The sequence below is a fragment of the Triturus cristatus genome, chromosome 1_1 (genome assembly GCF_964204655.1).
Source record: "Triturus cristatus chromosome 1_1, aTriCri1.1, whole genome shotgun sequence".
NCBI lineage: Eukaryota > Metazoa > Chordata > Amphibia > Caudata > Salamandridae > Triturus > Triturus cristatus.
In genome coordinates this window covers 357530404-357557157 of record NC_140579.1, presented here as the reverse complement: position 1 = coordinate 357557157, position 26754 = coordinate 357530404, and the positions used below count along the sequence as shown (strand labels likewise).

At 45.6% G+C, this 26754-nt stretch overlaps 1 protein-coding gene across 1 annotated transcript in view; it reads left to right on the top strand.

Moving 5' to 3' along the window:
• The window catches only part of CYB561 (cytochrome b561), a 120647-nt gene extending 94156 nt beyond the window's left edge, over window positions 1-26491 (top strand). The window contains exon 5 of the mRNA XM_085630402.1: window positions 15118-26491. Coding sequence (XP_085486528.1) covers window positions 15118-15310 — 193 coding nt within the window. The 3' untranslated portion in view covers window positions 15311-26491. The remainder of the gene's footprint in view (window positions 1-15117) is intronic.
• The last annotated feature ends 263 nt before the right edge of the window (window positions 26492-26754 follow it).

Sequence of the window (26754 nt, the reverse complement as noted above, 5' to 3'; positions counted from 1 at the left end):
TACTCCTATCCTTTGTGTCCCTAGCGAATGCACTGCATTTTAGCACATTCCACCTTCCACTGTAATTTATTACTCCAATATTCTCTCCAACTCTGAAGAACATCTGCTTGTGAAGATGGCGGTGTTCCTGTTGTGGCTTATCACCTGTCCTATTCTTCTTTGGACTCAGGGATGATGGGGCCCTTCCCCTTCTGCCTGTATACCTGAGTAGAAAGAAACTTCGCAGCGGGTGTTAATTTATACAGATGTATGCCTTCTTAAATAATTTTAAAGCCACTGTGATGTCTAGTTGATGTGACCTATACATATATTAATTTATCAGGGATAAGTATATGGGGCGTTAAGTTGTTGTCAGAACATTGTAATATTTGTGAGTGAAAACAGAGTGACCCATGGGCAATAAACTATTTTTGCTTTCTCTCAATGTATTACCTTTAAACAGTCTGTTCAGGCATTGCTGAAAGTTGTTGCTGCTTTTATATCATAATGGACACATGGTCTGGCTGTCATCCAAACGTGTGGGAAAATGTGGTAGGCCTGAGCCTGTGGTATGATAAATTTTCCTATTTGTATTTTATTTCGAACCAGACACGAGGTGATGAAAACAATAACATTGAGCCTATGTAAGCAAACATCTCGAAGACAGGAAATTCAATACACTTCTTGGAGACGCAGGGAAGAATCTAATAATAATAATGTTGCAAAACCTCTAATCATTGATTAACTAAGAAAGCGAAAGAAGAACCCAAACAGAAAATAGAAACTTTTAAGAGAGATAAAAACTTGTAGTGGTCGAACCGCAAAATATATGCAACCACCTCTAAAGTCTGCAACTCTAATTTTAGAAGGCCTCTTTAAATTCACACCTATTATTCTGGCAATACTGCGATACTGAGCATTGCTTACTCCATGGATACCGTCCTTTAACATTGAGATCTACTTTATATCTGCACGTATTATTTATTCTTTTGTATTTTCCTAGTACTGGGGCATGTGGTGGCTACCTGTGGTAATCTTATTCCTACGAATCTCTGGTTGTCTCATATTTTGAAGGCTGCACACAGTTGTGCATATCCAAAAACTTATTCCTTACCTTCTCTCACCCATCTGCACATAAACACATACATATTCCTTCACTAAACTCCAAATTGTGTGATTCTAGGCAACTATTTCTCTTCACTTCCACAGACACAAATATATTTCTACACATACATTTTCTTTCTTCTAAATCCTATGTTCGCTGCCAACCACAGGAAGCCCATTTCCTGCCTGGCTCAACGCCCAGAATCTGTGGTTGGCCAGGAATGCTACTTCTGAAGGCAGCCCCAAAAATCTGTTAACCCTTCAACACCATGTAATATCCAGACACGTGTTGTCTTTAATTGTACGTAAAATACGTAAAATATAGCTTATTTTAAAATAATATGGCTTTTTTTGTAAAGCGCACATTTACTCAGAATGGTATTGTGGCACAAAATAGCAAATCTTTATTGTTCCCCTTACTTATTGGTACTCATTTTATCCAACTTGGAAAGATGAAAGGCTGAGGAGACCTAGCAGCATTTGACATGTGACCATGAAGTCAAACCATGGGTATATCTAGCGTGCATTCCACTCCATCATTTTATCTCCCCTCTTCTGTGCACTTCTGTGCACAAGAAATTGGAAGGGAACAGTCTTCAGTCTTAACTTGCTTATTCTAATCTTCTGTCTAATGTTTACCATCTGCTCCGACATTTACGTTGCTCTAAGTCTAGTGTCACTAACTTTCTTGGCCATGAAATACAATTTCAAAATTTTCCCTATTGACTAACCCCAACTGTGTGCTCTTTGTGGCAGCACTTACTGGATCTGCCCTAGCATTCGGGCTACTGCTTGTGCCTGCTTCAGTTGCTGCTGAATTTGGACACGGGTAGGAGTAAATTATTCTGTACTTAGTTGCTCAGTACTACAGCATTTGGTGTAATCTTCAGTGTGAATTATAATTGCCCATCCAAATACAGAGATATTAATATGCATTTGAAACTGAAAGTATCTCCTTTTATGCCAGGAAACTATATTACTTATATTGATGGCATCTTTAGTCTTTTTAATATTGTGGGCCATGATCCAAAAATTTCAAAAGGAACAGCTCCATTTTACCTGGTATTACATCTTCTATCATTGTGCTCTGGGCGGTAAGGGACGGCAGTCCTGGACCTCACCTTATTATGTCACTCTTTCTTTTGTGTGGCTGGTCTATCATTTGACACTGGGCAAAGTCTAGGGCGTAATAGCAACCAGAAAACGCAAAAAGGTGCTGTGTTGTGGCGAAAAATGCATGCAAAAAGCCTTCCTCCCCCTCTTCCTACCACTTTACTGAATATTCAAGTGGGAGGATCTTTTACTATGGGTGCAAGCACGCCAGAAAGGTGAGATGAGAAGCGTGAGGTGTCACTGTCAAGGAACAGAATGTACTTAATTTAGTGTGTAATGAGTTAAAATAGGGGAACCTATTTAAAACCGTGCTCAAAAAAACGTAATTAAGAGTCATGAAGGCAGCTACTTGGAAGCTAAACACAGTATTCACTGGATGTACCAATTGCGTGGTCTCTAGTTGAACCTGTCTCAGTCAAAGTGGGTGTGATTGGCACATACCCAGATGTTCCTGCTTATCACTTCTTACTGTAGTGCACAAGAGACGTACACCTATATATAACATCTCCTGTGGTACCACTGTGAGAGAAAGAGATGAGGAGGGCCCATAAGCAAAATAAGAGATTAATGGTTAGTATTTCCCTTCTAAAAACAAAGTTCTTACGTTGAAGTGCCAGTTTTATTCATCAAATCATTAACACAGCAGAGAATATATTCATCAGTTTGTTAGCTTCAGAAAGACTATTCAAAACTACAATTGTAATCAGCCAAAAATTGTAACACAAGAATAGATGTTTATGACGCTCAAGTATCTAGAAGGCAAACCCTTAAATGAGAAAATTAATCGTGCAAGAATTTACAATTTCAAAATACATTTAAAGGCAATGAAAGGGTGAAATGTTATGGTCCTGGGGCACTGCACCAAGGCAGCTTAATTTGAGGAGGTGCTTCTGCAAAAGTATGACAAAATAGACGTGTAAACGATAGGGAAAAATAGCTGTCTGATTTATATGAAAGAAGAACCCCTTTTTAAAAAAAAAAAAAAAAAAAAATTCAATATATAGCCTGGGAGTCTTAACAAAGTCTTGGCATTTAAAGACACATTTCTGGAGTGAAGAACAAACTCATGTAATGCAAATATATTTTAAGTCAATGGAAATACTTTCAAAATGCAACATACACTTTACTGCAATTCTAGGAATGCACACGTTAAGTTAGGAGGGACAACCATTAGTGCTTTCCAATAATGCAGAGGAGAGAGAAAAAGACCATTTCAAAGTACAATAAGAAATTAGAGCTTCAGCCAAAGATGCTTAGATAGAGGGCTGAAGGAGACCACACAGGCGTCAGTGACCCAAGGGGTCACTGCAGCAGGGTAGTCCGTCGAATGGATTAAGGAGCAGATTTTTATACTCTTTTAATGATGAACTATTGACCACAAAAGGACAACATTATCGGGTGCCTCTGACCTATAGGACATGACGCATTGTGGTCACTTCTGGGAATTATTTAAGAAAATAGAAGTGCCACCCACGCTACAAAAATGTGCTCAAAGGTCACAGGATTCTTGACCATGAATCATAATGAAATTGAGCACCTATTGAACAGGATTTGCGTCACTTCAGGGAAAAAGGCCTATAAGCCAGGTAAGAGAGGGAGAGACGCTAAATTGCAAATCGAGAGAAGGTGACAGACATTATATCTATTAAAGTACACCGCATGTAGCTGAAAAAGGAGAAGAACAGAGAACACCCATTACAATTTGGAGAGAGAAGTCGAAAGGCGTTGGCTACTGCCAGGCCTGAGATAGGAAACCACAATGCGATGTGATGAAGGATAGTAGCTCACCTTTTGGAAGCACGCAGTTGAAAAAAGACACTGTTAAACTCAATGCGATAAGATGCCTCCCATTCCCTGCAGAAATAAACATTCAAACAATACAATTTACACCAAATAAGTAATCAAAATTCAAAACAAATGTGAGCTGCCAGACGCAGTCCCATAAACATGTATTTGTGGCACAAAGTGAGAGACGCCCGACACAACCTCCTGTCACCAAGTACATGCTTCAAAATATAAATGTGAGGAAATAGTTAAACAGTTCGGGGTATATTGTTGTGCACTACGTGGTCAGTTATCTGAAAATCACTTGTGCTAATTAAATGTGGTGCTGAGCCACATGGGTCAGACAGGGGCTGGGGAGGGCCCAAGGGGTAACTATATAATACTATTTATTCACAAAAAGGCAACAGCTTTAATATATAAAAAACTGTTACAATCCTAGTTATTATTGGTCTTACTAAATACATGAAAGGTCGGTGCGCCAGGCACAGATGCTTAAAAAGACAACCACAATGCATGCTAAAAAGGCCACAATAAAAAGACATTTGACCGTAAAATATTCGCACTTCAATTATACAAAATGTGAAGCATATTATGTTCACGTCTATCTATATATATAAACCCACAGTGCTATTTGCGCATTCTCCTCTGCTGGCCTAAATGCGTACAGAAGGGTGTCTTAAAATAACATAGCAAAAAATAAACGTCTTTACATTTCATTTTAACACAGGAAGAGAACAGAAAACCACATTAGAAGGTGTTCTGTTCATAACCCATAATCATACAATACTCATGCTGACTGTCTTTTGGAAATAAAAATATATACTGACAGTCCCTCGCAAAAGCCGAAGAAGTCTGATAACTGTTTATCATAAATCCTCATGTGCCAGTCACAAGACGTAAAGTGGCACATTTTATCTGGGACTCGGAACCGCTCCTGAGCCCGCAAAAAGCTGAGATTTGCATCATGCAAACTCCTTGCCTTCCTGCACAGGCGTAAACTCTATCTCCGTTACACAAAATATATCTCCATAATAGTAAAAAAACCATAATGAAAGTCCTAAAAAAAAACAATGCTTAAGCTAGCGTCATGGTGCGATCTGATTGGTGCTCCACAGCAACAAGGATGTGGAGGCAGCCATCTTAGGACTCGAGACTCAGTCCTGAGTCCTAGAAGAAAAAGTAAAAAACATAAGATGACAGGGTAGGGATTCACTGACCCCTAGGCCTGGTGGTGGGGTCAGAAACGTTTTGTTTAAAATTTCTTGTAAATTTGCAGAGGATCCGCAAATCCACAGCATTTTTTTTTTAAAGCGCTACTCTTTAGAAAGAAAAAATAAAAAGGGCCGTGGGGTGGGCCAGGACTCTGGGAAGGGCGAAGTAAAATATTTCTTTTGGTGAGGGGGAGTGCATGGCCCTCCCTCCCCATGCCTCCATGAGCCCTGGGGACCCCATCCCCTGGGACCGATGCATTAAAAAAGGAAGCACACGGTACCCCTCCCTGAACCTTACTAGGCCCTGTGGACCCCAGTTCCATAAAAAAGGGGAAGATGGGCTGCACAGCACCCTTCCTAAGCCTATTAAGGCCCTAGGGACCCCATCCCCAGGACACAGTAGTTTCCCTGCTTGCAACAGCACGGGCAGGTACACATATGTCTTCTCCCATCCCACGATCCACTGGGCAGGGAAGCACACATTGCTGGCATTGCTCCTGCACATGTGGGGTGCCGATGGAGACCATGGGTGTCCTAGGGCACCCTCCGCAGCCCCCTATCTGCTATTTGGTGGGTGCCCCAGGTGGCCACCAGACCACCCACATAAACGAAATACAGGCCCCGGGGTGGTGTCTCTGGGGCCTCAATAAGCGCGGGAGAGGCCCCTCTCCAATTTTTTATGGCAATCGGCCACAGGGGATGGACTCTCCTGGGCCTATTAAGGCTCTGGGAGGGAGGCTGTGCGTCCGACCCTCCCCTTTTATTAAAAATTCGGCCCGGGGGATGGGACCCCAGGGCCTATTAAGGATTGGGGATGGGGGTCACATATTTTGAATAATGGCCCTGAGGGATGTGGTCCCCAGGGCCACTATTGACTCGAGGAGGGGGAAGTGCCCTTAAAAAAAAAGGCTATGGTGAATGGGTCCTGAAGTGGCTTGAGAGGCGACTTGCGATTATAGATTGGATGCAGGGCCTAGCCATAAAGGTTACAGGGACATTATAGTTAGGTTCAGATTTTACACACTTAAAACTATATAAATTGAGCAGTTATTGTTATAGTTATCTTAAGAAACTATAACTTGTGCCCTAAGGTAACTATAAATCAAGCCCCTGCCATGCACAGTTTTCTCATCAATACTTTTACTGCAAATGTTGCAGTGATGATTTTAATGATGTCATAGAAGGTGTCATGACTGATGTAATATATGGAGTAATTAACAGTGCATGGCGAGGGTGAGAGTTATAGGTACCTTAGAGCACGAGTTATAGTTTTTTTGAGATAACTATAACTATAACTGCTGAATTTCTTAGTTTTTATGTGTGTAAAATCTGAACCCAACTATAATGTAACTGTAACCTTTATTTTTTTCACTGAATCCTAGTTTTTTTTGTATGTAAAGTAATATTTAATTACCATACCTTAATCCAGCCACAACCAACCCTCCACATGCAGCCAACCCCACACTGCGTACTTCCGAAGGCTATGCTCAGCGGGGGTTAGCCACCAGGCTAGGCCACAGCGCTTTGGCCAACCCCCTGAAGGCAACCAACCCATGGGTGCTCTCCCTAGGCCGCTTTTGTCCCCAAGACCCCATCCCTGGGGCTCGGTGCATTTTTTAGGGGGATGGGAGCATGCAGCCCACCTTCCTGGGCCGATTTTGTCCCCGGAGACCCCATCCTTCTATAGGTGCCCAGCATATAAAGGGTGAGTGCCCTGGTGCCCACCCAGGGCACCTACGTAACCTGTATGGGAGCTGTGGATGGAGCCCCAAGACCCCGCAGCCACAGTCGGCTCCCCGCATACAGCGGGAGTCGGCACTGCTCCTTCTCTCAGGGAGCAGCTAAAAATGCTGCTCCCTGCGGGCAGGAGCAATATTCACATTTGTTTCCCTGCGGGCAGGAAAACCATTCTAAAGTCCGCTCCCAGCTTGGGGGTGCATTTTTAAAGTTCCCAACAGCTGGGAGCAGACTTAGTGTTTGCTCTAGCTTGTTGGGAGCTTTGAAATTACTCCCACCAAGAGAGACCAAACACAAGTTTCCCTGCCCGCGCCAGTGCCGGCATGAAAACCACTATGTCCCGGGGTGGGCACCCCAGGACATAGCAGTAGCTGGCCCCCACCCTTTTGAAATTGTGGCTGGGTCCCAGAAGATGGGGTCACCAGAGCCAAAATGGGCCTGTGGGGGGAGGCCATGTGGCTCTCTTTCCCATTACTAGTACAACCAGGCCCTAGGGGATAGGGTCCCCAGGGCCGAAATCAGCCCTAGGAGGGGTGCTTTGTGCTCCCCTCCCCCTCTTTAAACTTTGACTGGGCCCCGGGGATGGGGTCCCCTGGGCCAAAATCGGGCCAGGAGAGGGCAGGTGTCAGGGGATAGGATCGCTGGGACCAAAATTGACCCGGGGAGGGGGGCTGCATGCCCCTTTCCCCTCTTTAAACTACAGCCGAAATCGCCCAGGAGGGTGGCTGTATGTACCATTCCCAATTTGAAAGCCTGGCCCCAGAAGATGGGGCGACCGCCCTCCCCCTACTTATAATCAGCTGGGCTCTGGGATATGGGGTTCCCGGGCAGGACCAGACTGGCCGTAGCTGGCACCGGGCGTTTTCCCGGTGGGCCAGAAGGGTGGGGGACGATTCTCGAGCAGTGGGGGCTTGTTTTGTTACTGGGGGCCGGATTTTGCAGCAGTGCTGCAATATCGGTCCCCTGCAACAAAACACAAAGCGGCAGCAGTGGTAAAGCGGCAGCAGTGCTGCGTCTTACAAACACCCACCCACCCCCTTCCGGTCCAGCAGAATTGCCTGGTGTGGTTTGTGTTCCCAGGCAGGCCCTGTTCCCAGGGCAGACATCAGCCTGGGGAGGGGAACCATGCACGCCCCCCTCTCCTCAAATAAAAATATAAATCCCCCATGATCTAGCCCACCCAGGGGCAGAAAAAAGTGCAGTAGACCGCGCTTGTTGCTTTTTTTGGGACTCAGCCGAGTCCCAAGAATACTGCTTCCACTTCCTGGCAGCCATCAGATCTCAGCATGAGAAGTTGGATCAGCAGACCCTCTGCATCCCTAGATATACATAAATCTTTTTTTGTTTTAATTACTCCAAAATTACTGAACAGATTTACACCACATTACAAAAGAGATCTTTCTGGATCACGATCTACCTTTCTGCCAAATTTGGTGTAATTCTGTTCAGCGTTCCGGGCTGTAGTCGTGCCTCAAATCCTTGTAGGAAATTGCATGAGAAAAAGCCTTTTGGGACCCCACCCCCCTTTTTCTCGGCCCCTCTTTACGAATTACCCGCCACTTTTCAGACAGCAGCTGAGGTGAGTGGCAAACATGTTTTTACAATTTCGTGAAGATTCGTGAAACTGTGCCAAAGTTCATAGCAAAACAAAAAAAACTTTTCCTACGGAAGCTAGGTCCTAACTATAACTATCTACTGGCGACCGCCATTAAAGGGTTATTGATTTTAACATATGTGTTTCATAATACGTAAATGAGACTTAATACCTATGTTGTAACTTTTATAAACATGTATCTGGCATATCTTTTCCTCATGAACCAGTCATTCCTATAGCCTTTATTATTGGCTTGTCATGATAAACAACTCAGATCTACTGTATTGAGCATACGATTTCCCACAAAGGAACCATCAGATACACTGTAATAAAATACAAATATGTACAACATTACAGTTGTTAAGCCCATGCTACCCTCCTCCCAAAAGAGCCTAACAAGGATTATTAAATTGCAAATCTTCTGTCCCCACAAGTTATTCGAGTAGGTCACGAAATCCCTTGCCTACTGGGCTAATTCAAGAGATTCCATTTAACAAATTACATGCCTACAGGCTTTAACCATAGTGTAGTAGCAATCTACCGTTAAAAGACTATTGCATTTAACATATACTTTTCACAGTATGTAAAGCCTGCCAGCATTCTCATAGCTTTTTGAAATAAACATATCAACACTCTGAAATCCTACATAATTCTTCCCAGAGAGTCACGAAGGTCTATATCCTTTGCCACAGAATGAATACATAATCAGCATGTGCATACTGAAGTGTGCATATGCTAGTAACCTTCATGCATACAATTATAAAATTACAATTATTTACACAAGTACAGTTTGCAAAACAATATACAACCCCACTCTAAAGGGCACAACAGGAATTATCACAGTGGAAATCTTCTACCCCCGTGTTTGTCACGGGGGAAGAAGAACAAATTATTTGCCTACTATAGTAATCTGTGAGATTTCATGTAACAAAATAACTGTCTACAGCTTGTAAAACAGTGTGAAAAGAATCCACGGTTAAATGCCTATTGGCAGGGGTGACCAGATTTTGAAAACCAAAAACTGGGGCATTTTGCAAAAATAGGACTATAATTTTACATCAACTGAGGACCACAGAATGACAGCACTCATCAACAAGGAAACACAGAAGCAGCACTAAGAAATAAAATACAATTTTTAAGCCCGGTATCATGCCTGTTAATTAAATTGCTTTCTTAAAACAGCTAACTACCCCTACTTTGAAACACATATACCATGCTTCCCACTGTTTTCAGTCAACCCTCTCTAAAAACTGGGAAATTAGACAAATTTGCCAAAATCTGCTGGGATAACTGGTGAAAAACCAGAACTGTCCCGGGACACCTGGTCACCCAACTATTGGCTTTAACAAATGCTTTTCACAATAAATAAGCTATGTCTGTTGCCTTTGTCATACCGTCTTACAATAAAGATATCATATGTATGGATTTGGCTAGAACTTGTAGCAGTGAACCAATTAGGTCTGTACCCTTTATCATTGGCTTGTCACCACAACCAACTCAGGCCTATTGTTTTGACCTTAAGCTTTCCAACAAGGCAACCATCAGTCATACAGTCACAGAATTAGAACTGTCAACAACATTAGAGTTGGCAAAGCAAAATACAAAGGGGCAAATCTATAGGGATTTGGTGCAGGGTGGCGCAGCAAGTCACTGTGCTGCTCTGCCGTGTGTCAAAGTGAAAGGGCAGGAATGCTCTGAATCTATGGCATAGGGCGCAGTCCTGTCCTTTCGTCCTGCTCTGACGCCGTTTTGGCACCATGGTGAAAGGGTGCCTGCATTGCATGCAAAATTGTTTTTGTGTACGAAGTGGCACCCTCCTGCACAAAAACAATCCTGGGGGGCTTTCTCCTCTTTCAAAGCATGCTGCAGAATGCAGCAGACTAAGAAAGAGGAAAAAATTAGGTGAAATAAAGTTATTTCTCCTCGTTACGCCTCCCCTGGGGAGGTGTAAGGTTTTTGCACATTCCCAGGTTTACATGGTCTTGCAAATCTGGGGATGCCTCAAAATCCATGGGTGTTGTGTGGGAACACCCATCACAACACTTATGGAATGCCTCCCTATTTTTTATTTTATTTTTTATTTTACAGAGTTTTATATAGCGCGATCTTGACCCGAATCGGGTATCAGAGCGCTTTACATAGCACTAGTTACATTACATGAGGACACATTCATTTTTTTGTTAGGCACGGGGAGATTAAGTGATTTGCCCAGAATCACAGGATGTTCAGCGTCATTGCCAAGACTCGAACCCAGTTCCCCAGATTCGAGGTCGACCGTCCAAGCTGTTAGGCCAACTCCTCTCCCCTATGCAGGCTTCCCTAGTGCAGAGTATGGCAACGCAGTGATTTGTGCTGCCTTGCTTTACTCCATATCTATGAGGCCATTCAAAGCCTGGCAAAGTGGCTTTGCGTGGCCTCATAATTATGACCTGGTGGTTTGCCCCGCTGTGTCACACAAGGTGATGCTACGGTGGTGCAAGGGGCTTGCAAATATGCTCCTGAGTCCCCTAAGAGGGCCTAGCAAGGATTAACACAGTGCAAATCTATCATCACCAAGGTTAGCCAGAGGGTGTAATCAACACCAAAACCCTTGTCTACTATGGTGAACTGTCATATTCCAGGTAAGAAATGTAATAAAATAATAACATTTCACCCTTAAATGAATATTAACTTTAACATATCCTTTTCACAATAAATAGGTCAGGACCACTGAATTTATCATAACATTTCATAATAAACAAATCTAGCTTATAGGCTTGGTCATTGCCTTGCCGCCATAATCAACACAGCCTGCTGTACTGACCATAAACTTGCACACATGGGAACCAGAAAACAGTGAAGGCTGGTGATCTTTCAAATTGGTGAGGCATGATACTAATACCTGCCAGTTCTCCCCACTTTTTTCAAAATTTGCCTCGCTTATACTCACTCCCTCTCACATTTACACTCTTCCCCCTTGCTTATTCTAACTCACATTCTCTCGATTACTCATTCTCACTGTTACTCACACAAACATACTCCTACTCACTGGTTCTCATTCTCACTTACAAACACCCTCACCCTTTCACACTCACTTACTCCCTGGTGCAACTGCACCTCCTGCACCACTGATAGTTACACCCTTAACTCACTTCCAATCCCTCTCTCAATCTTCAGTCAGTCACTCCTTTTAACGGACCGACACTCCTTTACTCACTACCTTGTACTCACTTTCACTTATTCCTACACACTCTCAAACTCAGATTCTCACTCACGTTTACTCTCATTGATACTCACAAACACACTCTTTCTCTCAAGCCCATTCACTTCCAATTACTCACATACATGAACAGAGAAACATTTTTTTTTACCTTACATTCCTTCCTTTGCTGGCAACTCAGAGGCTCCATGGCAGCAGCAGAGCAGGAATCTGGCGCAAGATATTGGAACCAGCAAGCCATGAGTTCCAACGAGGAGCCAGCCAGAGCACAAGAGCAGGTTTGAAAAGGGAAAGGCCTACCTCGACCCGCCTCCCCGCCCAACTTCTTCATAGGTCTGGAAGCACAACCCTATAAGAAGCTGGGACAAAGCTGAGGATCCTGCCCCTGCTGCTCTGTGTGGCTTCTCACTGGTCTCAGGGATGCATTGATGTACACCCTGACGGACCCATTTTTAATAGATATACTGTGCTGCACAAGGCATGCACAGTATGTCTGCTCAATAAAATGGATTGTGCCTGTGTGAAGGGACCATAGTTGAACTATGTCCCTCAGTCATGCGCAGTTCATACCTCCACCTCCAGAGTGTTGTGTTTTAACAGCACGCTATAGCTGGATCGTGCCTCAGCCCCTGTTCCTCCTACTGCCACCAGGAGACTGGAGACAAGCCAAGAGGGCTGACCTGCACACTGGCATTGTTCATGAAAACACAAAAGGCGTTTTTTTGTGAACACTCCTAAATTAAATGATGCACAGTGTGCGAACTCTGAGAGGCAGAGTGTGGGGGCATCACGGGAGGCAGGGGGCTGAGCCCTGGAGCCCCTTTCAAAGAGCTTCTACTACCTCGTACAAGTGGCAGGATAAACAAATAACAGCTGTTTTCAGGGGACATGACCTTTCTGTGAAAGCACACAGCTTTTGACAAATCAAAAGCTGTACTCAGACAAACTAACATCTGGGAGGAGCCACAGTCCATCACTTTGGTACTACAGACCCAGTAGTGGACCATGTTTGGGACGAGTGGTGGCTGGTGGGCGGGGGGAATGAGGGGGGCAAAGGGTTTGCAAAGTAAGGAGGCATTTTCTTTTTTTAAAATAATATATATTTTTTAAACGTACCTTCAGCCAGCTGCGTCCCGTGTCACGCTCATCTGCTTCAGGAACAGGCTCCCAGAATGCCCTGCAGCCAATCCTGAAGCTGTTCTCTCATGAGAGCAGCTTCAGGATTGGCCTGAGCGCCCTCGATCAGCGCTCCAGGACAGACTGTAAGTCTGTGCCTGCTCTCTCCAACCCCAGCAATGTAACTGGGTTTGGAGAGAGGTTCACTGTGCATGATGGTTTGGATGGCGTCAGACGGCCTGCCAAACCATCATGCGCAGTGAAGGGAGTGCACTACCACTCCCCTCAGTGCCATAACCCTCCAGGCCCACCCCCAAAACTCAGCAGGAAAGGAGAAATAAAATGAGTGTCGTTATTTTTCTCTTTTTCTGCTGTTTTTTGGGAGGGGCAACGCTCCTCTGCCATAGCAAATGAGCCGCCACTAATCAGACCACCTTTGCCAGTGCTTGAAATGGAAACATAGAAGTGCAGGTACTCTGTATCAAAGTACCTGCTTGATTCTGAGAAGTGCCAGTACTCTTCAATTAAAAGCAATAAGTCTCTTTTGAGAAGTCCAGGTACTCTCTCCCTCTCAAAATAAAAAAGTGCCAGTACTCAGGACCGCCCCATTTAAAGGGGCGGTACTGAGTGGGCAAGGGCCCAAACCATTTCAGAGTAAATATCAATGGTATGTCTCCACCAGAAGCTTGCGATCATCCTCAGCTAAATTTGTAAAGGCACCTAGGTTTAAGAGAATAAAACTAGGAGGAAGAGCCGTCAGTTCTGCAGCCGCGCGACTGTGGAATGCACTGCCGCCGAGTCTCAGACAGGTGGAAGATCTGCTGCAGTTCAGAAAGAAATTGAAGACCTGGCTCTATCCTAATGGTGCTGTTTAGACCCCTTTGGGTATGACCTTTCATTGCAATATATGTGCGTGGTTTGAGTCAATGTTTACAAGCGCCAGGATACTTAACATTTAAAGCACTGACCTTTGCTGGTTCCAGAAGCCCTTACAGCCACCTGCTGGTAACTGGGGCTGGGTACTGTTACTCTGTGCTGGCAGATGCAGGTAATGAAATGTTCTTTGCTAAAATAGTAACTAGCAGGCTGGTGATGGAATCCTTCTGGCTCTGTTTTCTAGGTATCAGTTTTGTGGCATTGTGTTCAACTGCAGGAAATCAGTCTTAAATGTATCAAATCTGCCTCTTGATTTGGGTTGTCCTGCGGTGCTAACTGTAGATATTCCCAAATATGGTGACATTGAATGTTACGGAGTGGAATTACAGCTGTGACTTATTTTTCAAGATTAAGATTACCCTCATAAAGAATCCCGAAGTTTCTCCTACCTGCAGTGCCTCTTAGTAGGATTACGGTACAAGCTTTGTTAATCAATCCGCACAAGCTCGTCACCAGATTGTAAGCGCTGACTCTCGCACCCTCACCTTTGGATACTGAGCGGGCGCGTTGCGCTTGGGCGGCAGATTTAGTTGAGAGGCCGTCACCAGAACAATGGCATGGTTACATTTCAAATTCTTACACATACTGTATCGTACCCTTGCAGCACTTCACACAATGGGTTTGGCGGAGGATGCAAGATGTATGAGATGCTCCACTTCTGGCGCAACCTTTGTACACTTGGCCTGGTATTGTCCGAAAATTGCAAATTTCTGGCAAGATGTTTGCAGAAATATCAGCACCATCACCTCCAACCCCCTTATGCCCGATCCTCTTACATGCCTTCTTGGACATGTCAAGAACTTCCCAGATGCTGACCGTAGACTGGTTGTGATGCTCCATGTGCTGGCCAGGAGCAGTGTGGCGAATCACTGGGGGCGCAAGCTGGCACCAGTTACAAAAAACTGGCTGGCGGATGCAGCACACTGCCAGTCGCACCTGAGCGAGTACGGGAACTTAATACCCCTATCTAGCAGGCCATATAACATCTGGGCCCCCCTGGTTGCCTATCTCCGACAGATAAACGAGGCTGACAAATCACCTGACTACCCCCAGACCCTGTAGCTGAAAACGAATAGTTTAATGATGACAGCCGTTGACACAGTTTCCATGACGATGCGATGATGCGACTAATGTATATGCCAATTCTATGTCGCCTCTGCGCCCAGTTTATGGTTACGCTATCTTACATTCCGCACGCCTTGATATCATTCGATTTATAAATGCGTCCCTGCTTACACAATGTAATTGAATGTATAATTTGTAATGCGTTTTATTCTCAAAAAAAGTTCATAAAAAAAAAAAAATTAAAAAAAAGCTTTGTTAATCAATGTGTTCTCTTGTAGAAGCAGCTACTCCCAGCTTCCGGTAGAGGGCGTCTTGACTAATGCGCTGGGGCTACTTCTGTTGGCTTTCGGCATCACCATTGGATACGTTGTGACGCGCGATGAGTGGAAACGCCCACAGCTGCCTGAAGAGCAAGCGCTCTCCATGGACTTCAAGACCCTCACCGAGGGTGATAGCCCAAGTGAACAGTGATGGCGCCAACATAACCCTGGAGGCCTCTGCGGGGGAGCCTTCCCATTCTGTGTGCTTCTATGTGCAGCATTTGTTAAATTAACCACATGGGGAGAGAATTGTGGAGGTTCCGGGAGAAACACCTCCCGGCACATGTGATTCAATGGAATATGCTTGCAAAGCCAAATGTATGCATAGTTCATGTCTTGTCAGTGGCCTTATCAGCATCGTTTTATATCCTAGGAATCAATAGCAAATAACATTTTGTTTTCAGTTGATGGGAGTCACTTTCCTAAACGATATATTAACCCTGGAAAATGCCTGATATCAGTTACCAATAGACTACCACCCTTCTAGGCGTCTAGTGACAATCCTTAATGTTTCTCTTCCTCAAAGAACTCTGTAATCTTTTTTTCTTCAGACTCTTACATTTCAATAGGCCATGTACTCGTGTGTATTCACTGTGTAAGTTCTTCCAGGACTTTCTAGTTCATGGAAGCAATGTCCAGCCACCGCTCCTTCTGGGTGTTGCTCTACCTAAGGAAAACAGCACAGCACTGATAATCCCCAAATTCGAACTTCCTAATGCTTTATCCTGGCAATTGCAAACACTGTACAAATGGGTACCTGCAGAGAGCATGTGAAGTGATGGAGTTCAGAGTACTTGCTGGGCACTGCTGTACTGACCACTTACTGTAGGCATGCACCGCTTGTTAGACGAAGTAGGAAGAAGCGGCCACAAACAGGGAGCTGGTGAGTGGTAGCAGGATCCTGGTCGCAATCTGGCTTAGAGGAGCACCAACCAGGGAAAACAGCACAGCAGGCTAGCGCAGCAGCACCATCCAGCCATGTGTCACAAGAACTTACACGCTGCTATCTCCCAGGAGGCTGGTGATCTCCAGGCGACGTTGTCATGGACTCTTCAAATGTAACGCTGCACTCGTTAGCATCACTGAGCACTGACATAAAGAATGCAAATTCATTGGTTCTTGATGTTTCATATCCATGGCTTTATCAACAAGAAAAGAGACAAAATCAGCAGACTAAGAAGATACACAGTGCAGAGAATGTAGTGACAACTGTGGGCGGCTGGAAGCATGCCCAGGGGTGGGGCTTGAGATCACCAGCCCATGATGTGTGGTTTGTCTCCTGCATCCTGTGGCCACACAGAGAAGGCTGGGTCTTGAGGAGTGTCACAGCCCTGCCCCAGGAGTGCAGAGCTGATGCCAGCATACTAGCCAGGACACACGTCACATGCCAAGAGCATGGATTGAAATCATTTAACTAGCCAGTAGTCATCCTGAAACCTTACTTTTCCAGTAGCCATTAGAGTCACAGACAGTTAGTAGTGCATGGTACTATTTATTGGGTTTATGTCAATAATATAAAAACGGTTTTCACATCTTCCAAATACACGAAGCACTATACCTGCTTCTGTCTCCTCTGACCTGCCTCGTCGCTGTTGGTAGTTTGCATCCGTTGACCATTGTCCCGGACTCTGTTGTCTTGGCATATCATCAACAACCGGCGATAATTATCGCTAAGCGCACTTAGCGCTAGGATAATTATCGCTTGTTTTTATCGCGGAGTTAGCGCGCTATCAGCGACGCTTGTCTCCATAGCGATAAAAATAACCGAGTTAGCTGCCAAATGTGCAATTATCGCTAGGATTTCAGCGATAATCGCACAACGTTTGGCGCTACGTTGTGATAGGGCAGGGCATACTTAACCATGATATCCACCTTCCATTGGATATCATGGCTAAGTCAAACTAAAAACAGGCGTAAGGAAAGTAGCGATAACCGCGGTTAGCGCTACTTTTCTTATCGCTATGCTTGTTAGTTTGCCCATTGATAATTGGAGAAATGTCGGTTAGCGACATTTCTCCAGTTATTTTGGGAAGGAACGCCCACTTTGCATCTCATTAGAGATGCAAAGGGAGGTGTAGGGAAAAAGGGTGCTAACATGCGATTATGCATGTTAGCACCCTCTTGTTAATAGGGCGAAAACATTATCTCCGCTTTTCTGGCTTATAAAGCCAAAAAAGCGAAGATAAGGCCCTTGATGATATGCCCCTAGGCGCGGGCACTAAAACAACCTTAGGACTCGGGTCAGATGTAGTCTATTTCAGGTCCCGCCCCTTACTTATTGCACTAGCATTGTGCAAATGTAGCGCTTCTGAATCTTAGCGAGCAAGAGCACACAATAGTTAATAATAACTAATGTCCGTATTTTTGCAATGGTAGATCATTTTCAAATCGCAGTGTGTACTATATGATACATAGTATATTTGTGCTCTTTTACTGCCATCATTTTCTTCTGCCAGTGACACTATTAGTTAATAACTTTGCCTTACAAAATGCATTATTAATTAATGAAGTGAACACAAAAGTGCATGTAGAGGCGTCGGTGTGCTTGGTAAGACATCGAGTGTGAACCGTATTACAATCTGCCCTTGCAGCCGACTCCACGCGCGCGCAGCCCTGCACGTCCGCCCAGCGGAGGTCCTCTGAAGACAAACACACACTGCCAGCTGTCCAGGCGCTCTTATGCCGATATGTTACTGTTTTACGAAATACCAAAAAGATTTTTTTTTTAATGATTTTCTTATTACGGACACCTTTGTATTCTTTTGGTGTCGTGTCTTTTTGCGCGCTTGACGATGTACCTCTTTTTTCTGTGGTTCGCTGGTGAGGTAACTGCTCTCGTCTCTACAGGAAGCAGCTGGAGTACGCCACCTTTTCTTGTATGAAGTATTCATCTGCTTCTCTATTAAGGAGACGGCCAGTGGATAATGGCCCAACAGCGACGCACAGGGGTGAGCAGGAGAATACCGCCTCAGAATACTGCGGCTCGCAGGCAGGTGCACTCACTCTTTGTATTTTTAGGTCTCGGCTGCGCACATGTGCAGTCTCGCTGGCGAGATTTAATGATTTTGGGTATTTTGTGAAAAGGGCATTAAGCCCCGCCCCTCTTTTCCATTGGCTGGCGTCACCGTTTATGCTAAACGGTGGCCAGCCATTAGAAAAGAGTTGGTAGTGACGTTTTCGTTCGGCTTTTTTTAGCCGTCCCATTTGGACGGGCTCGTCTGCCTTCCTTGCGTCGCAAAAGGTTTCTTATCTTTATGGGGCCAAACACATGGCCCCATAAGGATAAGAAACTTTTTAGCAGGCGAGGCCGTCCAAGTGGGACGGCAGAAAAAGCCAAATGAAAACGTCATGGCGAGCGCTTGTTTATAACTCTTTCTTAGTCTGAGTCAAACGCGCTTCTCTTTCACTCTCTATGTCAGTGAGTCAGACGGTGTTTCGGGGGCGCCTGCTGTTGTGAAACGTTTACATCTTAAAGTAGCCTGGTGTTTGTATTTCTATAGTGGTCTTCAGGGCGAGAACTACCTCCTCTGCCGATGCGGAGGTAAATAGAATGGGACAATGACATGACATAGTGTTTCTTTGTTGAAAAAAAAGTTACACAACGGTCTAGAGCCTTCCTCCGACTGCTGCTGTGTGGTCCATTAAATGCCAGTTTTCACAGTGTGCTCGTTTCCTCTTTTTAGATGCAAGGCAGGCTCCCCATTTTATGGAAATGTTCCAGAAGAAAGCACACAGCTGTGCTCATCACAGTTGCAAAGCAGAAGTGTTTCTCCCAAGTCTGCTAAATATATCTATGCCTTGGCACAACAGGGCTTGTTAATTTTTTATGCAAAGCAGTGTCAGTGGTCTATCTGAAGAAGGAGGCGTTTAATATTTTGTTTTGAACTTTTGGCGTGTTTGCCTCAGAGTTGTCTGACTGTATTCATTGTGTCTGCCGATGCTATTGTCGCAGCGTCCCTTGTCAACGTGGTACAAAGTACGCGCGCCAGTACAAGTTGCTAGAAGAGAATGTTTACTGACGGAGTGAGCTGCTCAGACGGTGGTCGCCTGTGTGTACGCAGTGATCGCCGTGTGGCACTCGCGGCTTTAAATACGCAGTGACGTTAGTAGTCTAGTGGTTTGCAGGCTGTGTGCCTTGAAGGGATGTCTGTGCATGAAGTGTTCTCGCATCTGAGAATCCATCTCTTCCGTTCCGTACATGTGGCTGCTGAGACATGCTCATTAAAAATCTCACTCATGCAGGCTCTCGGATCGTGATGTAGACAGCCAATCAGCTGCTGAGTGTTTGATGTTTGGAGGAGGGACCACCTGGCAACATCAAACTCTTCCGTTTTAACTGGACCTTGGAAAAAGGGATAACAAGCATTTGCAATGCATTAGGTCTTGCATTTACGCAAGTTTAAGCTATTGGCATTGTAAATGACAATGCCTTTTATTTTGGTTTTAAAAACCAAAAAAGAAATAAAAGGCATTGTCATTTACAATGCCAATAGCTCAAACTCGCGTAAATGCGAGACCTATTGCATTGCCAAATGCTTGTTTAATCTACGGGTTTAAGCTAGAAGCGACTGGTCTCGAAGGATGTTGTATGTGAAAGCTCAAATATGGCTTTCTGCTAAACGCCCTCTTAACCAGAACTGGAGCAGCGTGCCTTGGGTTGAGCCCTACAGTTACTGTATCCCGCTGTCATCATTTTTAATAATGGAAATGCCATTTGTTCGTCTCTTCCATTTCCGGCTTATTTTGGTGGGAGAGGAAGGGAGCGGCTTGTTGTGGCATATGTTTCACCTTCACCCTCCTCTCCCGCCCCCCCACCCCCTTCAGCTGGAGAAACTCCTAGGCCGTCATTACCTGTGACGCAATGTCGGGATGATGTCTATCTCACATATGTTTTCAGCAATGGTTTCGTCATTTGGTGCTCCATGTCAGTGGTCCTTTATTAACCCATGTGAAAAACCCACAGTTTGATCGATAATTCTTCCCATGAGCAACAGACATCCAAATGATGCCGAGCGCACTTGATCGCTGCGTTCATTCCTGGCGGTACTTGGTCATTAATGACCTAGTCGTTCTCAGTGATTAGGTCGAGCCTGTGGTGTTTTGGGCCACTAGATAAATAACCACACGGACACTGTAGTGGGGTACTGGAACTGGGCCCAGGGCACGTGCGCCCGGCCCCTTTTATTAACAGGGTCACCTGACTGGTGACGCCTGTGGTGGGTGGGTGTAGAGTGTCTTACATCACAGGCTAAACACTAGAATGTATCCAGCTGGATACTAAAGAGCCTATAGCAGCGCGCATGCGCTGCAATAGGAAAACAACCTCTTGCAGCTGACCAGGACTTTTCACAAGCTTGTGCTTGTGGCATTTTTTCCACCAATATTTCTATTGGTGTTTGCGTGCGTCTTCCTTCAAAGACAGCACGCAAGTGGGTAAAGGCGGGTGCATGTCCCGCCTTTCCCAGCAAATGTATCTGCCCACGGCCTAGGGCTTGCGGTTACGCGCAGAGCGGCATCTGTTTCCAATTATCGTGCCCGCGTCTCGCGTTCCCGTTAATTAGAAACAGATTGCGCCTTTACAGCACCTCCCAGGACTTGTGGACAAGGCACACCTCTCGTTGGCTGCCGCTGAATCGCAAACAGCAGACTCCTGCTCTGCAGCAGGACCTCCTCTCTTTTGCAGTAAGTCCTCTGTCCTCCTAATGCTCCTGTGTGGGCTGCAGAGCATATACAATGCCCAATGAAATGCCGCACCACCGAAGTGTAGCGCCTGGCTTTCACCTCTGGATGCTAGGAATGCTCCTTGCTCAGTGAGGTTCACACTACATGCTAAAGAGCTCCCCGGAGATTGCTACCTCTGCACACACACCTATTCTCACCTTTTTCTATTACACCTGTCCATAATCACAGCTACACACTTGGGGTGACACGGTCTGCGCACTGCCTGCCAAACAATCACTTGCCGCGACAGATCACCCCAAACTCACATGCTTTCTACCCATCGACTTGCAGTGAATGTTTAAGTGACCTGTCGCTCTCTCCTTGTGCTTCAGTTCATGAAACGGTGCGGAAAAACACAACCACAGCACAACAGTAGTCTTTATGCATAACATCGAGACACTACCTATATAAGCCACATAGAAGACACGAGGTCTTAGACCCAAAGCACGCGGGGAGCAGCACGTCACACCTCTACCAATGAGCCAAGGCAGGGTATGGAGTGGTAGATACGGTGCTGACCCACGCGGATTAACGTGCAGGTGAGCGGAGGTTTTATGAGACGACCTTATCATCAGGGCTGAGCGCGCGCTCGTAGGGTTTGCATTGGAAGAGGAGGAGGGTGTATAATGAACGGGACAGGGTTGTAAATACTCAGGGCGTGACTTACAGAATGGGACTGGCCTCGAAACGAATAACGTCGTTAAAGCTGGGTTCTCAGGTGCTGTAAAATTGAAGCAAACAGGAGAGTTTATCGTGAAAGAGTATGTCTAGCGCCATGCAAGACTGGCCTCTGCAGGATTCTGTGTGTAACCTGAAGGTCACACGTTCAAATCTACGGAGGCGTGAGTGAGCTGTTCAACCTTCCGCGGGTGATAGCATGAGTTTCTTTTCCTGGAGCTGAGACAGCACTTGTTATTTAAGTGGCATGAACCAGCAGAACATGAGATTGCAGGCTTCAAACACTACAGATACAGGCCACAGATAAACCCCATGCACGTGCACACTGGAGGCTCCACCCTACAAGGAGCTACCACAGAAAGAATTATTCTAATTTCTTGCAGCGCTATCCCTCCCACAGACCGGTGTTTGACACCGGAGACAAACGGGCCACCCCATGCTTCTGGTGCCCTCAGCCTGTCCGGCTGTATACCACAGCACCCTGCTCCCTGTCTCTACTCTCTGCCTCCTTCCCCCTCCCCCCACTCTCACCCCGTGTTTCCAGTACCTTCTGCCTGCTTGGCTCTATGCCACAGCACCCTGCCTCTACTCTCTGCGCCCCCTCTCACTTTTTAGTTACGTTTTATATTATTGTATGTGAAAGTTTTAACACATTTATTAGAACTTTCACATACAATAATATAAAACATAACTAAAAACTTAAAAGATCCCAAAGGCGAGACCTATTGGCTATGCCAATGCTTGTTTTACTGTACCAGCCGCCTCAAAGCAGGAGGTTCTCGGTTTTCTGCACCCAACGCACAGCCAGTTCTGCAAGTTTTTATTGAAGAAATCAACCAACGCAGCAGCCCCCTTCTGATCCCCCTGACAGCACCGTTTATCAAACAATCTTATGCCAGAGTGGCTGCTTAAATACAAGAAAGCTGCAACAGTCTTCTTACATGAACAATTTCGTTGCTCCAGAAGTTATTTTACAGCATTTGGTTTTTGGTGTAAATTAATGATTGGTGTAGTGGTCCGTTCAACTTCCTCCAATAACAAACAGCCCAAGTGCCTCCAGATTGTGTGGTGTCTGGTTTTGCTAATATTTGGCCTTTCTTCTTTAGAAAACGAGTCAAATTTAGTCTGTTTCTCCAGGAAACGCACCTCAAGGGTCAGAGGTATAGAGCACTAGATGGATATAGTTATAGATTAGTTGCACACGTGGGCTATACCACTGGCTCCCGTGGAGTGGGAATCTTAGTGAAGACCGGGATTTCGCTATTTGTAGACAAATTGTTACACGACTCTCTGGGCAGGTTTGTGGCCCTGGCGGGGAGTTGGGAGGGAAGAGCTCTTAATCTAGTCTCCTGTTACATCCAACCAATGGTGCGCACTGAAGCGTTCACAGCAATGGGAGCCTTGCTCGTTGACCTTCCACCGGGTGCGTTGGTGCTGGGGGGGGATATGAATGCTGCAATGGACTCGGGTATGACATGGACACAGTAACAATGAGAGACGGGGTGGAACCACTTCCGGCATTCACCGAGGTGTTTGGGCTGACGGATTTGTGGAGGTTGCACAAGCCGGTGGTCCGACGATACACATTCTACTCCGCTGCCCATGCTAGCTACTCCAGATTAGATTATATATTGACGCTCCGAGGTGGTGAGGGGTGGTTCACTAATGCAAGAATAGGACCCCGGGGTATATCAGACCATTCCCCGGTGGAAATAATGATGAGAGGCCTGTCTCGACAACCTGCCTTGCCCCCAAGATTGAATGCCTGGTTTTTCCAGAATAAAGAGAATGCCCAGAAGGTTAAGGAAAGAGCGCAACTTTACTTCCAGGAGAACGAGGGGTCTGTAGAAGAGGCTGGCACTCTATGGGAGGCGTTTAAACCGGTAATGAGGGGATTTGTCCAAGAATGTATAGGAGCGGACAATAAGGAAAAGAATCTTCACTGGGACCAGTTAGAGACGGCAGTACTAGATCTAGAAAAGCGCTACCTAGAGGGCGGGAGGAGTGATAGTGAATTGGCGCACCAATTAGACCTTCAAAAACGTGAACCACAGGACATGGTGGCAAACGCGGCCAGGTCGGCAGCTCTGGCCACGTAGAAAAGAGTATATGATTTGGGGGACAAAGCCAATAAAATTATAGCATGGCTAGAAAAACGTGACCGCAAAAGGAATTGGGTGGCGGAAATTTCGGACAGGGATGGTAACATACAATCGGGGGAGAGGCTATAACAGGCGTTTTCACCGGCTATTATGAAGAGATTTATGACTCGACTCTGACCAGGACGGCCCAGGACTGCAGTGAACTTCTAGCGGAGATGCATCTCCCAGTGCTAGTGGACGATGATAGAGACTCGATAGATGGGGATCTCACGAAAGAAGAAATAGTGGGAGCTATACAGGACTTGCAGGGGGGGAAGGCACCAGGGCCTAATGGCATTACCCGTGGAACTTTTCAAATGTACCGCCAACACAGTAGCCCTGTATCTCCTAGCCATGTTCAACGAGGCAAGGGACAGTGGGTTGCTGCCACTTGATCAGCGAAATGCGACGATAGTTGTGATCCCCAAAGTCGATAAGCCGGCGGACCAGTGCAGTTCGTATCGACCAATCTCGTTGCTAAACCTTGAAGTCAAAATTCTGGCTAAAGTTTTGGTCAATAGACTTCTGGTGCCTATTCTGACTCTGATCCACCCGGATCAGTCGGGCTTCATGCCTCGCCGAAGCACCAGACTCAACCTAAGATGACTGTATGGGGTCATGCATCTGGTTAAAACCAATCCGGGGATGGAGGTGGCCCTGCTGTCACTGGACGCTCAGATGGCGTTTGACAGCATAGAATGGAACTATCTATTCAAGGTCTTGAATAGATTCGGCTTTGGACCATGGTTCATCTCATGGATTCAGTTGCTATATACCCAACCTATGGTAAGGGTTTGTGTTAATGGCACGGTGTCTCGATCCTTCACTCTGCGGAAGGGCACAAGACAGGGACGCCCTATTTCGCCGATTCTGTTTGCACTGGCGCTTGAGCCTTTGGCTGCGTGGGTCAGAGGGGATCCGATTGTATCAGGCATACAGGGGCGACCAGTGGGAAGAGAAGATATCATTGTATGCCGACGACATCCTCCTTTATGCAACGAGACCTCGGTTTACAATTAACCGGTTGCTCCAGATTTTCAGGTTGTTCCAGGGGTACTCTGGGTATTGGATTAACTGGGACAAGTCCTTTTTATATATGCTATCGGACGGGCCACCGTCAAACCTGGGCGCTGACTCCAAAATCCAGACTAGGACTAGTTTTAAATACCTGGGCATTCTGATCGAAAAATCTGCGGTAGCGTTCTTAACAGGGAATCTAAAGCCACAGCTGGATCGTTTGAAGAGCGATGTTGCGCACTGGAGGAACCTACTGATCTCCTTGATGGGACGTGCTGTGCTCTTCAAGATGATGTCTCTACCTCGGATACTATATGTCCTACAAAATACCCCCTGTCAAATACTAGAGAAATTCTTTAGAGACATAGACAGTGAGTTAAAAACGCTGCTGTGGGACAGGGGAGGGACACGGATAGCACTAACCAAACTGCAGAAAGGGGTGTATGAGGGTGGTTTGGCCATACCTGACCTTCAGAAGTACTACTGGACCTCACAACTCATGGTCATTAATGACTAGGTCTTTGCAGACAGGAATGACCCGGCATATAGAGTGGATCACTGGACAATGGGGGCAGAGGGTTATCTAGGCGTACTTTACAGACGGCGAAGACGGGACGGACTAGCCCCACATACCCAACTAGTACAAAAGGCTTGGATTAAGGCCATCCGTTTTCTGGTCTGGACGGCTAACGGACCAGACTCCTTTATGGAATAGCGACATGCTCCGAGAAGTGGGCCGATTGCAGGGCTTCTCGAAATTGAAGCTAATAGACATTGTACATTTGGGGGACGTAAGGCAGAGACAGGCCGTGTTGTCGTTTGCAGAGTTACAGACAGAATTTCAGTTGGTACCCACGGAGTATTATATATATCTACAGTTGAAACAAGCATTGAGTCGTCATCTTAAAGATGGGGATCAGCTCCCGGAATACAGTCCATTAGAAGACAGATTACTGTTGGACCCAATCCCGGAGAAGGCGTTTTCCTATATGTATAAAAAAATCATGAACAACTCACCAGATCTACTAGGTAAGGTACGGGAGGCATGGGAATCTGATGTGGGCCTATTAGAGGACGACAACTGGGGGGAAGCAGTGCAAAGTCCCAGGGAGGTGGCAATTAGGGCACGATTTAGACTAGTACAATTGCGAATATTACATAGATCCTATTGCACCAGCATCCTTATGTTCAGATTAGGCCGTATTTCGACTGAGGAGTGCCAGAGGGGGTGTACTCAGAAGGGAACATTCTTTCATATCCTGTGGGATTGCCCGGTTATACAGACATATTGGACAAAGGTGGTCCGCATCATGTCAGAGGTGTTGAAACAGGAAATACCTTTGGATGCTAGATGGCATTTAATGTGTGTGTCTGGAGAACTGATTTGGTCCAAATATCAGCAGATTTGGTTACAGGTGGCTGCCATGGTTGCCAAAAGGAACGTTGCCGGGGTATGGGGGGCGATCCAACCACCTAAGGTCTCAGTGGAAATGAGACATGGACTGGTGCTGTGCGGCAGAAAAGACAATTTATGAAAGCCGTAGATGCCCCAAGAAATTGGAAAAAGTTGGCAGCGATGGGTAGACTACAGGGGGTTTGGGGGGGCATTGGGCAGTTAGGGGGGGTGGGCTCCAGGATCGGGCAATTCGGCCTATTAATGTATGATCGAGTCTGGTTTCACTGAATGTGTACGCTAATGAAACTAAATGCAACCTGTTGTAAGCATGTGAACATGTATGTTAAAGCTGACTATTGTTTAATAAAAAAGAAGTTAAAAAAAATGTAGTCTGTTTCCTTTGGAGATGTTGATGGGCAGTGATTTTATTTGTATTTATATAGTGCTTACTAACCCTTACGAAGCATCGAAGCGCTTAATGAGGTTGGGAGGAGTCAAAGGAGGGATGGGTGAGGAAAGAATTTTGAACGGTTGTTTGGGAGATCATAGTATTAGTATAGAGGTTTGAAGTGATCCAAGGAGGAAGAGAGGAGGGAAGAGTCTAGAAAGGGTTATTTTTGAGATCACAGTATTAGAATGAGG